The 13,259-nt window shown below is 40.6% G+C and overlaps 1 protein-coding gene across 1 annotated transcript in view; it reads left to right on the forward strand.

The window, feature by feature from the left end:
- Positions 1 to 13,259, forward strand: part of brip1 (BRCA1 interacting helicase 1) — a 60,565-nt gene that overhangs the window by 31,586 nt on the left and 15,720 nt on the right. The window contains exons 20-23 of the mRNA XM_030778134.1: positions 1,493 to 1,780; positions 2,852 to 2,930; positions 3,206 to 3,358; positions 5,139 to 5,348. Of these exons, the coding sequence (XP_030633994.1) occupies positions 1,493 to 1,780; positions 2,852 to 2,930; positions 3,206 to 3,358; positions 5,139 to 5,348 (730 nt within the window). The remainder of the gene's footprint in view (positions 1 to 1,492; positions 1,781 to 2,851; positions 2,931 to 3,205; positions 3,359 to 5,138; positions 5,349 to 13,259) is intronic.

The raw sequence follows: 13,259 nt of genomic DNA on the forward strand, positions 1-13,259 counted from the left end.
AACATAACGTGAATGTTATGGTGTTGAAAAGTGAATGGAGATTCGTCTCAGAATCAGCTCCTCCTAAGGAGTTAGTATGTGAGAAGGTATTCCCTTAAAGGCATGTCAGACTCCCATGAACTGTTACTTTGGATCAGCTGTCTTTAAGACATCTGGGTGGAATCACTACCCTTCCTGCAGAGTCTCCTTGGAGCTTTCTCACTGCCAAAATGTCTGCTGTTCTCATCTGTTCGCTCTCAGTGTTCAGTGCAATACGGAAAAGGGAGGACTGGGTGTAGACAATAGATGTATTTCAAACCATTGATTTTGTGTGTGTTTGTGTGATGGGTGATGGAGGGGTGTATTTGTCCTATTTAAACTTAAATTTCCTTCATTATCTGCGTTATTTTGAAGAATTATGAATGTGTTCATCTTTTTAACATATTACAAATTGCTACAAACAAAAAGGTCTCCTGTGCTTTTTCCTTTCTGTCTTTCTTTCTTTCTTTTTTTTTTTGACTTTGATTTGTGCATTAGTTAATTTGCTTTGAAAACCTTGGAGATTTTGCCTCAGTTGATGGGCTCACTGAGTGAAGACCGTATGTTGTACCTCCTGAAGCACTGAATGATGAGAGAACATTGTATGATGAGGCGCTCTCCTAATAGCTTTGATTAAAGAGGACAGAGGGTCACAATCGGGTATCATTAGCATGATTTTTAAAGGGCCTCTTTTAACTCACTGTTGGGGAACCCTCCAATCGCAACCAGTGGAGAGAGAGAAGGTTCTGGCAAACTAACCACCATTATCTTGACAAGATTTGTCTCGTTAAAGGGGCTTAAGCTGCACCACTGCGAATGTCTTGGGGGAGGTTTTTGGATGGGGGGGTGGGGGGTGGTTGTTGAAGGTGGGTTTCATGAAAGAGAAGGAGAGTTGAAGACATTAAATTAAAGCTCTAATCTCGTATGCCTCGCGCAAAAGGACCGGGACTTTGTTACTGTTATTTGGCATCCTTGGCCACCCCATTAGCATCCATCTAATTGAGTGTGCTAAAGAGTTGTGAGCATGCATCATCGAAGACGACCACGTAATAAGCTGTCTGAAGCTGTGACTGTACCTTGTCAGGCAGACTGTTTGTGTTATTTCTGCTTCTAATTGAATTACCCATTAATTCTGCCTTTGTGTAAACTCATCAGTGTGAAATAGTGAGCATCAGGAAGCTCTTCATAATGATAATGCTGTATAACAGAGTTATTTTTTCCCTCAGGAAAAGCTCTTCTCACTGTTTACTCACCTGACTGATCAGTTAGACATCTTACCATAGGGTAGAAACCAAGACTTGGAAGTAGTGGTAAGTGACTCTGCTTTGATTTGGCAGGTTGTAGTGCTGAGGTGCTGGACAGCCCAGGAGAGGGGCAGGCAGACAGGACCCAGGCTCAGAGAGAGAGAAAGAAAAGAGGCAGTTTGAAAACTGAGTTTTGCCGCTCATATTCCACCAGCACAACTACATCTCAGCGACCAGGGTCTGGGTGGAGAAGAGCCAGGGGCAAGGCTGCAGTAGTTTCGGCTGACCCTAAGAACACTGATACGGTTGAAGGGCTGAGAGCTCAAAGAAAGCTTGGGAGCACAAGCAGACAATCCCAAGTCTTCTGCTTGCAGTACAGTAAACCTAATGCTAAGACTGCAGTGGTAACAATGAGTACAGCTAAACTCAGAGCAGTGGCCAAGCCTGGTTGCTCTAACATCCTTATGACCCCATCCACAGTGCAGTTTGAGGTAGTTACTCCAGAGAAGGAGAGATGGGTTTGTCCAACAAACCCTGTGGTCACACCAGTGAGGAAGTCTCGAGTTGGCCCAGCTGGTATCAGTTACTCCCCAGAGTCAACACAAACAGGTAAACTGTATGGTTTAACATATTTACTAACACAAAATGCTCATCTACTGTTGCAGAAACTACTAACAGTATTTGAAAAAAAGCAAACATGTATTCAAGGCTTTGTTTACAGTCTTAAAAATTTTTCAGAATTTTCAAATTATGTATCATTCTGTCACTAGGCTCCCAGATTTGACTGGTCTCCCACAATGCTAATTCTAGAACTTAAATTTGTGCAAATTATCAACTTACAAAGGAAATTCCTTTTTTGGAGGAGGGGGGGCTATGTATGATGCCACATTATGCCTAGTCACAAGCTGTAAGGACTGTGTGTACATTCTAGAAGCCTCTAGGCTAGTTTTGTGCAACACATTTGAAAACACGTTGTGTATAAAACCCAGGTTACTAACCATCTAGGTTGTTGGTAAAGTACATCTGAACTTGGGCAAAGTTGGTGCTCCCAAACCCTGACACTGAGTGTAAAATTATTGAGTGTCGGTAGGCAGCTGCAGTGGAACACCACTGAGTAACAGCCCATGGTGTGAGTGGCTGCCTGCAGTTTCTGTTGCCACCTCAACCTCCTACAATTTCTGGGCCATAGCTGAGCAAGATATGAAGTCTTTTTTATTGCTGGCTCCTCTCAAGTGTTATACAGCGCAAAATCATCCATTGGACTGTTCATGGCATTTACACATTGAATACACACCTAGACACTGTACTATCTTGCTCAAAGTGGCCAGTGTCAGTTTTTGTTAAATATGGCTGTAGAAGACTCTTGTGTCATCAGTTCTGAAGTTCTCCTCCCGGTTCCTGTAACCCATAGGGATCAAAATTCAAAGGTCATGTAGAGAGAGGAGCAGGAGGTCCAAGAGGGGTACAGAATCAGATAAGAAAAGGCCCTCCCAAAGACAGGGGGTAAGTGCTGAAGGCTGTAAGATTTGTTTGTAAGGCTCTTCATTATAGTGAGCAGAACCAGAGCTTGACACCCCTCTTTTCCCCAGGGGGCCTACCACCAGCAGCCCTGTATGAGTGGAGTTCACTGTGGGCAGTGTGGATGCGAACTCATTCCCTTCGCTGATGGTAAATCTAACTACCAAAAGTCCCAATATTCTAGAATGATAATTCAGCCAAACTCCATTTCAAGTACACAAGCCTGAAGCAAAATTTAAGAAGACTGCACTGTTATACATATACACTACTTGTTCTGGACAAATTTGTCTTAAATGTCCTTTCTAGCACCTCCTTAATAGCACTTATTCTCACTCATTGTTCCTACTACGTTTAGTTCATATGGTTTCTTTCAGGAGTACTTTGCACAGCACCATGTGACCGAGAGCAGGTGTCTTGGCTTACAGATAGTTCAGTTTGGGCCAACAAACCCATGTCCCCATGTCCATGTAGCTCTGTACCACCCTGCCACGGTGTCTCTCTCCTGCTGGTTCAGAACTGCAAGGCCTTGCTGGCCCTACGCAACTCAATGCAGCCCTACATACCTACCAGCAACATGGGTAGGTCTCACAGCACCAACAGGTCAACTTAAGATTCTCAAAATTACATGGCATCACACATAATTGTTCCGCTGTAAATCAACCCAGGTAGTTTTATGTACATTGCATAGGTACGTTTCTAAGGTGCACGAAGCAATTTGGAGCTAGCCTCAGCGTCGTTTAGCCGATGCTAAAGAGTATATTCTTTAAATCTTGTCGTGATAGCTACCCACATACCAGATGCCAGATCCGCCTGAATCTCTGCACATCCAGGCAACACTGACACAGGCAGTGAAGCATGCTGGGGCAGGTCTGGAGAACCAGTATGATATTGCCTCTAACTGAACAACAGCTCCACCGAATGCATTCCAAATCCACCATATATGTGCTGGAGTTCTTAATTGTTTCATGGTATGTAAGCAAACAGGAACGGATGCTTGGGTGGCTTAGCGGAAAAGATGCTAGCCCACCTCTCTGTGGTGCTTTTAGCTTAACAGAGGGGTCCTTGTGAACGTTATTGGTGATGTTTGTGACTGGGAAGCTAGATTGTTCAGGGCTAGATTGGTGGTGGGCAGATGAGGGAAGCATGGTGAAGCATGGCTTCCTGCTTAAAAGCAGTGACAGCCTCTGATGTCTGCCTTTTAATGCAAGATGCACAGGCCTAAGGCAGCTATGTTTATGGTGCTGTCAAGGTCAGAGCCAGGCCAATGTTAATCTGTAAGAATATGACTCTGTGCTACATTTGGGTGAGATGTGAGTATGACTTGCAGATTTGAGCAAGATTTAATCATTTTGAAGCTGAAACTGGGCTGATACTGGTCCTTGCCCGCATCAGATAATCAAAGCGGACCTGTGCTGGTATTGGCCCATTGTGCAAAAAAGACTGTTTTACGGATCTTAGTCAGACTCAGTGCTACATTTGGAATGCTATGTGGGTAGATCCAGTTCCTGACATTATGGTTTTATCTCATGTCATCTGGGACTCTCCTGGAAAGTTTCATTTATGAACTCCTTTTTTTTCAGTTAAATAGCTGGATCCATCTCTCAATGCATACATATGACAGAGTGGATTTTTAGTTTAATTTAGTGACCATCCCACAGGCTCGGTCCTGAATTTGACTCTGGACATGTACTTTTTAGGCATTAACACTTTTGTTATTGATAGAACAGCCAAAGAAAATGCTAACCTATGAAATCTCAGAAACACAACTGAGAAGTTTAGAAGTATCTGTGAAGAGCTCTGCAAGAAAAAATATTAAGACATTTCTTAAAAACTGTGGACAAAAAGATCATTTGTGGAAGTTACTCTGGGTTCATTTCAGTTTGGATATGTTAGGTTATTACTGATGGGAAAAAAACGAATACCTTCAACAAACACCTCAGAGGTCTTTTTTTTTTCCCCGGTCTTTTTGTGTTCCTGTTTTTCCGCTGTAGAGATTTTTAGAAACTTGAATGTTGGTTCTTAGAGATAGAAGCTGTCCTTTCATGTGAATTTTGACTGTGCTGATCTTTATTGACATTATCAGCAGAAACAGCTTGAGCCAACACACTTTACATGGGATTAGAATGTTTGCTTTTCCATGTGCTTAGCTGACACCATCCAGTGAACATTTGAACGCTAACGGCCCCAGGCTCCTTTGATGCTTTTTATGTTTTTGTTATTATACTTCAAATGAGGTGTAGACACATCACTTTATTCCCTGCTCTTTCTCTCTCTTTCACTCTCTCTCTCTTTCTGTGTTTGTGTACTTTTGCTTTCCTCAATTTCTCACACACACTTTAAACGCAGGCATGCAAACAGGCCCAAGCTCATACAATGCTTTGTGGAACGCTGCTGAGTGTTCGGTGACACGCCTACTGCAATGCAAGGGCTGCCTCTCCTGCTGTCCCCCATCTAAAAATGTAATGGCAGTGGAGATACAGTACCCAAAGAACCCCGAAAGAGACCAGGTAGGCTCCACATCTGCCAACTGCAGCAACAGGTACTCTTACTTGTTGAAGTTAAGCACAGGTAATCATTGAAATACTATTAATTGCCCACATTTTTTATTTTCAGTCTTTGTGAAAGTGTTAATCATAATTTAGTGTCCCAAATGCAATATACCCAATGCAGTAAAGCCCATTTCATGATAAAGTCCATTTTATGACAATTGTAAATAGATACAGAAAGTTTGATATGCAAATATCAGAAAATTTAAGTCTATTCATTAATTGAATAAACAATAAAAGAAGATACTTATCAACAATTAAATATTTACCATGCTTATGTACAACCATAATACGATCTTGATATAACTAGGATCATACTTTTCATCAACATAGTACTCATCATTCTTCTCACATGCATTTTACTAAAGCTAGATAAGAGGAAATGCCGTTTTTCAAACATAAACCTCCACGGTCCATTAGAATTTTGTAAACAATAACCTAAATAAATGCATCTTTTTCTTTTTCCTAAATCTAAAACAGTGAAAAGGTGGACCTAACACTGACGTTAATGTACTTATATGGTTTGAACATTGTCCACCTCAGATACAGAGAAGGCTGAGTTAAGACGAAGTCAGCTCCCACTACAACTGTTATGCATTCTGTGGAGCATGTGTACACTTAGTACATTGTGTCTCTTGACCTGTTTAGTCATTACTCAATCAATACAGTGACAGATGGAGCTGACACTTTTTTAAAGCACTATTGGACCCTCTTGTGTCAAGTATGCATTGATTGTAATTAAGCAGCACTTAGTGATGCGTGGCACTTTGTCTGTTAGGAGGCCAGGGGGAGGAGGAGATTTCCAAGTTCTCAGAAGATGAGGTCAGCGATGCGCGTAATCTAATCTAATCTGTTACACGATCATACGTATTCTCTCTTCGTATGCTGTTTTAAGGGCACACAACTCACTATTGGTCTGAGTCACTGATGCACACTTAATTTAATGCCTCTGATCACTCAAGTGAAGACTTGACACAGGTTAGCGACAATAATCAGTTCAAGAGATGTGAGAATACTGATTGGTTAAATGCTTTCTAAATATGTGTGTTAGCACCAAGAATTAGGTTGTCTAGTTTACTAAAGAATTATCGGGAATAGGTAAAAAGACATATTGATTTTTCACCCTCTTCATCCCTTAATTAAATCCCAACATGAAAAGAGATCCTGTAATGCCTCTAGAGCGTGGGGATTTCCAGAGAGGCGGTTAAATGGTCAGATTTCTTTGTGAAGTCAAATGTTCAGTTCAGACCTGTTAACTAATTCCCTATTGGCTTATCAAAACATATTGCGCCCTTACCATAGCCAGGTTTAATCCTCCAGGTGCCTCCAACTCCATTAAACACATGAATATTATACCTATATCTTTATTTTTGCTGCATAAAATAACCTCTTTATACCATACAGGTAGTTAAAATAAGGGAGATATCACCATGAAGCGTCTGAATATGGCATTTAGCCACTATTTTGAGTTACCAAATCAGCTCAGTGCATCATGGGAATGATCCTGGAACTATCAAGGACTCCGTCTCTTTGCCTTCTAAGATACGAGTGTACCTAAAGCGTGGACCCAAATGACTCCACATTGCTGCAACTCATCAACTCTGGAAACCAGCACTTTGGCTTATAAGGTTTCCTTTTTGGGGGAACCAATCAGATACTCCAAAAGACCAAGGTGAAATATGATTTATCTGGACATATGATTTTTTTTCTCACCGCTCACTAGACCACTGCTGTTATTCCTTCGCTCTCACATACACGTTTTACGTCTAATAGGAGGTTTGTGTACTACGACCATGGATAAAATTGTCTAGTCATACCGTGATTAATATTTGCAGTGTGCTTATTTGATGTTGCTCATCTTTCCCTGTTTCCCTTGCACCTCAGATCAGTGCCCAGACGTCACAGTCAAGGCATGCGTGCTTTTCATCACATGTTGCCATAACCGATAATATATTTCTGTCCCATTTCCATGCCCACATCACTTTAAAAATTGTATTTCACAAAATATCTTAAATCTCAGCCTTTGTCTCTGGACCTCTTGCGAATGTTCTCCAAAAAAAATCACCCCTCTCTCTCTCAGAGATCTCTTCCTTTGGTCGCGACGGTCACAGTACTGGGTAACAGGCCCTGGCCGGGCCCAGTGTTTTTGTATGTGACCCTAACCCTTACACGGTGTGAGTAGCTCAGCTCTGGGCAGTAACATATTAATCATTGATAATATTAGTAAATGAGCCTTTCTCAAATATAGTGTTAACAACCTTGTATAACACTTAGTCACAAACAGTTTTTTAAGTATCTTATAAAATAGACAAACCAAGAGATTGCTATATCAAACAGGCGTATAGACATGTTAAACGTAAACATAGTAAAATGCTTCAAAAAATGTGTACATACAATGGATAACAAAATATGATTGGAGTATTGCATATACAGTTCATTAAATTTAGCACATTACATAGTAAGTCATAGAATAAAAAAAACTATGTCAAATATCGCATAAGTTTATTTATTACATACTTAACATGCTTTTATGTGTCTGCCATGAACCTAAGCCCTCCGATTCAGTGAATCTTAAGACTTGATTTAGACCCTTCACTCTGTGAGAGTTTGGCCTGACTTGACCAGATAAACTGAGGTCAAATCTCAAAGCTGCAGTTTAACTAAAGTCAACTCAAAGGCCCAGTGGCTTTTTTTTTCCCCTAAATTGATTTTTTTTTGCCCTTGGGGATTTCAGCCATGTCCCTTTCCGGTGCCGAATACAGTACAGTGTATTATTTTACAAGATTAATGAGTCTGCCTTAAATATACAGAAGGCATAAGAATCTGTTACAAAGAGCAGTTAGGACAGCACAAAAGACGTGTCTCTCTGGAATGTATTTGCACTTTTGAGGCTACTAGCAGTTGTAGCAGTTATTGCCTTAGGGCCATCTGTGTAATACCCTTTGGTTTTTTTGGGCGTTTTTTTGGTTTGTTTTTTTTTCACAGCACCGTGTTATGTTACATGTGTCTCCCCCAGTCCCCCAACCCCCCCATCCCCCATACCCACTAACATGCCATGCCCTACACTCTATGCCCCCAGCCCAGTAGTGTGGCATAGCACACCCTGATCCTACCCAACCATGGCCCCTTCCTCATGCTAGTGTGGGGCCTGACTGACACATTCAACCGAGGTGTCATCTCACCATTATCCTCATGCTAGTCACGCCTTCGACGCCAGCAGCCGGCCATCTCTGTAATCCGTTGTTTCTGAAGCGCAGGGTGACGGTGGATTGGCCTTTTGTCCTCCATCATACATACCTCATACATGTCAGCGTAACCCGTTACCTCACACTGGTTCGGTTAATAAGCGCATTAAATAATCATTCTCGCGAAAACGCAATATGATGCTGTGCAGACGCCTCTGAGCTTGTGGTTTTTAATCCACTTTGTGCGACATATGAAAGATGAACAGGCTGCTACCCCGTTAATGGTCAACCACAGCCCAAATCTGTAATTACACAATTTCATTTCCTCTTATAAAGAGAAATCTTCACGCTCCGCTGAATATTGAGTGTGATAGTTTTGAGGGGTTTTTTTTAATCACTGCATGCTGTGTGGGCTAACTGGTAGAAAATGTTCGATAGTTTTGTCCATCACAAGAATGTTGCAATCACCTTTATACATTAAAATGTACACTGAGGAATGGCACAGTAAATTACTTACAATGCTTCATGTTACTTTACAACAGTAATTTGTGCAGATTAATGGTGTTATGGTTTCGAGATAAACTGCTGAGCCAAAGTTGCTACATCTTTTAAAATTGAACAATAATAGAGCTCTTTTATGTTGTTTTTGCTGTTGTTGGGGATTTTTTTATTGTCTTCATTTTTGTAGACTGTAAGAAGTGAGTTTGTATGCAGAATGTATATTTATTTAAAGTTAATTGTATGGTCTACATTCTCTGTGTCATATTCTACATTCTTGCCATATTTTTGTACATTTGCCCCTGCATTTGGTTTAGTAAATCCCAGTAGCAACCATTGGCTACAATATTTAGTGAGAGGTCACAACGTTTACACTTTGTTTTCAAAGACTATTTGTTCTTGTTGTCTGAAACTGCGGGCTCTGACTGTTGCCCAAAAGTTTTACAACTTCATCAGATGTGCTTTGGACTTAAGGGTGAGGGTACACGTTTGACCACCTGCCACCTCAGGCCACGCTTGGCATGGGAGAGGGGAAGCTGTCGGCCAAAAGGCTGCCATAGCATTGTTGGAGACAGCAGGGGTTGTTGTTGGGACATGTTGGAGTGTTTTGGGTTCAGATGGGGCAGGAGTTGGTGTTGAGGCAGGTGGTAACAGAGTGAATGGTTGATGGAGGGGTGACGGCTGCAGTTGCAGAGGGCAGGGGCGCCAGTGGCAATAAATCCTGGTTATATACGGGGTTCTGTGGGGGGAGCCGGGGGTGTACTTGTCAGGTGAGGAGTAAACTAATTAATAGTGGCTAATCCCCATTTTGGGTAATCTGTCTGCTATGTTACCGTCTTGACTTGGCTGGGACTGCAGTTTTTACAGCTCAGGATCAGAGAAAAAGCGCTTATTGTTGGAAAAGCTCTTGTAGAGCATTAGACTCATAATCTGGCATTATTTTGCTCATGAACAGAAATAAACATATAAATAAGATCTTAAAGAGGCATTTTATGTGTGTATACTCTGTTTATTAGGTCAGTCTATGTACAATGGACAGTAAACATTTAGTTTTCAGTCATACACATGTCCTCAGAAATGTTTAATTATGTGGTAAAGGGATTCTTACAGCAGTATCCTTGATCAACCAACATTTTCATTTACATTAACATTTACATTAAACATTTTTACCATGTCACAGTCTTTCCACATATGTTTTTCCCCCTTAAAAAGAATTTCCATTTTGAAAGTATAACCGTAAAAGTACCTTTTTTTGTTTTATTTTACATATGATTAATGTTAGAGTATATTAAATTAACCAACACTGTTGTTCAGGCAATCATTAGTAAAGTGCAGTTCCAGTTCAGATGTAGGAAATGCTGTATTCATCTCACGAAAAGTGAATTTCACTCTATGAGTCTGAATTGAATTGTACTGTTATTTCCTATGGTATTGTGCAATGCTGTATTTTCTGTAATTTTGTAAATGGACAACCATTTGGGTGGGATGTGTCTGATCCACAGAACAATAAGGGGGCTGATGGGGCGGGGCTATTTGCCAGAGCTGATCATCTTAGGTTCTTGAGCGTCATTTGTGATCTGTCTGCATGCCCAGCTGCCAAATCTTGGCTTGGGTCATAGTTTTGGAGGGCTTTGGACAATAAACCCCAGATTTCTTTTGGAGGTTTATTTGGAATTAGACACCTAATCTGCCTTATCGATTCGATAAGTCGACTGATCTGGGTATAGACATTCCCTCTTCGGGACTTATCTTCTGTTGTTTACCCAAAGCCTTTTTGTTTATCGTGGTTGAGTCATAGGGAGCATTTGTCAGTTTGATGGCTAGGTTTAACTTCGCGTTTTTTAGCCTGCGCACACCTCAGCTTTATCTCAGCCTATTCACGGCCCACGTTGTGGTCAGATGTCTTTCCTCCACCTTAATCAGCTTATTTTAACAGAAAACTGTGTGAATTTTATGAGGACATATGACACTTTAAAATGTACACATGCCAGTGATTGAGATGAACAAAAAGACCATATGGAGTAAATAATTCAGGAGTTACATTTTAAGTCCTAAACACATTGCAAAATATTGTACTTGAATTATGATTTAATGGGCTATGATATGGCAGTCTTAAACTCTCAAATTCTAGGTTTATTTCTGTCATAAATATTAATTCTCCAGTTTTCAGTAGGCTAACACTGTTGTTAGGATAGCACCACTGAGTTGACCTTAAAAATTTTTATGGAATATTTGGATCTATTACAGGCCAGTTCTTTCCATTAGGTGCGAAAAACCAAACCACACATTTTTGGAGGGTTTGCTGTTACTGTTATTGTTGTTATGGTTATTGTTGTTTGTCAGTGGACCATCGCATTCTCAAATTTGAGATTCCACAAAAATACAACCACAAATAGTTACAGTTCAACAATGGATGTGATGACAGGACAAGTCCTGGTTTGATCAGAGAAGACGTGCAAAAGAAACAAAAAAATCATGCTACATATTAAGGCTTAAGAAGAAAGACCTCAGAACTTGTCTGTTCCACATAAATATTTAAACAACTGTAAGTTGTTTTCTAGTTAGATTCACTCTGCTTTGTTAAAAGGCTTTAAAAAAAGGATTTAAAAAAATCTTGTATTTGAACAAAAAAAAAAAAAAGATATGAAAAGTATAATTGCAAACATTAAAAAAAGATTTTGCTAGCGTTGTTAAATGATGAATTAAACTGTGTTTCTGTGGTCATCTCTTCAGATAAAATTTGGCCATCTTACACACAAGGCACAAAACAGCAAATCATTTCAAACATCGTTATCTCTAGGCTCTCGCCACTTACATCGAGAAATGTGTGGATATGCATAAGTATGGATATACTTATGTTGTCAACATGTCAGTTATGTAAATTCCACCTCTCTTTTCTCACTTTTCATGTCTACCTCTCCAAATCACGTCAACTGATTTAGGCCTTTCCTCTCAGCCTCTCTCAATCACTCTGTCTTCTCCCTTCAGTCCCTCTCGATCATTTCAGTAGCTCCCGTAGGCTTCTCCAACTCACTCTGACTCACTCTTTTCTTGGCCTTTCTTTTATCTGTTACAGGATACGAGGGTATATATTTTAGAAAAGATTTAAGAATAAGCTGGATATTTAAAAGAAAAAAATTTTTGGAAAAAAACTATCCATACAGTTAAGAATGATGTATTTAAATACTTTTACAACTGGGTCAGATGAATCTCCAGCCTCATGCATTATGCCTGTTTGCCTGAGTTTGCATATTCGAATAAACAGACAGCTCAACACTATATTTGCCTTAGCTTGAAAGCAAAAAGTCCTCTTTGAAGTGATTCAGAAACAATTAGAAAATATATATTCTTAGTTATGTTGGTCAAAAAGAGATGTGCAACAAATTTTACTTTTGCATGAGAAATGTACATTTGCAGACAATGCCATATCTTCCCTTTATTTGGTGGCGTACAGATAAGTAAAATAAAATCTTGATTGAAACACTTCATCAAATGCGAACTATGAAAAACATTTAAGGAGCTATGGACTTTTGATAAGCATCGTGCGTAAAAAAGCCATTAAAAATAAAAATGGGTTTGCTGGCAGATATGAATCATATATTCATGCCTCCCAGCACAAATACCTTTGGGTCAAGGCAGTGAGCAATACTAAGTCTGCATTGTCAGACAAAGGCTTAAAGTGGCTCCTAGAAATATTTCTCTCTGTCTCTTTCTCTCTCTCTCTCTCGCTCTCCCTCTCTCTCTCTCTCTCTCTCTGTCTCTCTCTCTCTTTTTCTTTCTCTTTCTCACTCCCTCTACCTTGCACTGGGTGATGGTTTTTAGCATGCATAGTGTACCTCGCGTTTTTCATATTCTTAGATGACAAGGCCCATAAAGCTCTCTCTCTTGCCAACATGTGCTTTTGATTTTTTGCATGCTGCGTGGAAGTGGCTCCTGAAGTTGACGACTCTTGGAGAGCTGTCTTTTACGCATTGCACGGGAGCTGCGCTGACCACGGTTGGGATTACCAAAGTTATTTTCATCACGTGGCCCTTGGCTACGCTTTGGCCCGGGTGTCGGCCCCAGCAGTCGGCGGAAAAGAGAGGGAGCCGTCATTACTGTGCAGCTAGATGAAGAAGTCAGTTTTGTAGAGCTCTGTCTGTCTCCACTCCTGTGGATGTTAGATGGGCGTGCAGGGCTGAAGCTGAGATCTTCGTGCTGATCTGGAGGGTAAATCAAACTCTTTATTCCTGTCTGAGTGAACTGTGCAC

Source organism: Chanos chanos, chromosome 6, assembly GCF_902362185.1.
Source record: "Chanos chanos chromosome 6, fChaCha1.1, whole genome shotgun sequence".
NCBI lineage: Eukaryota > Metazoa > Chordata > Actinopteri > Gonorynchiformes > Chanidae > Chanos > Chanos chanos.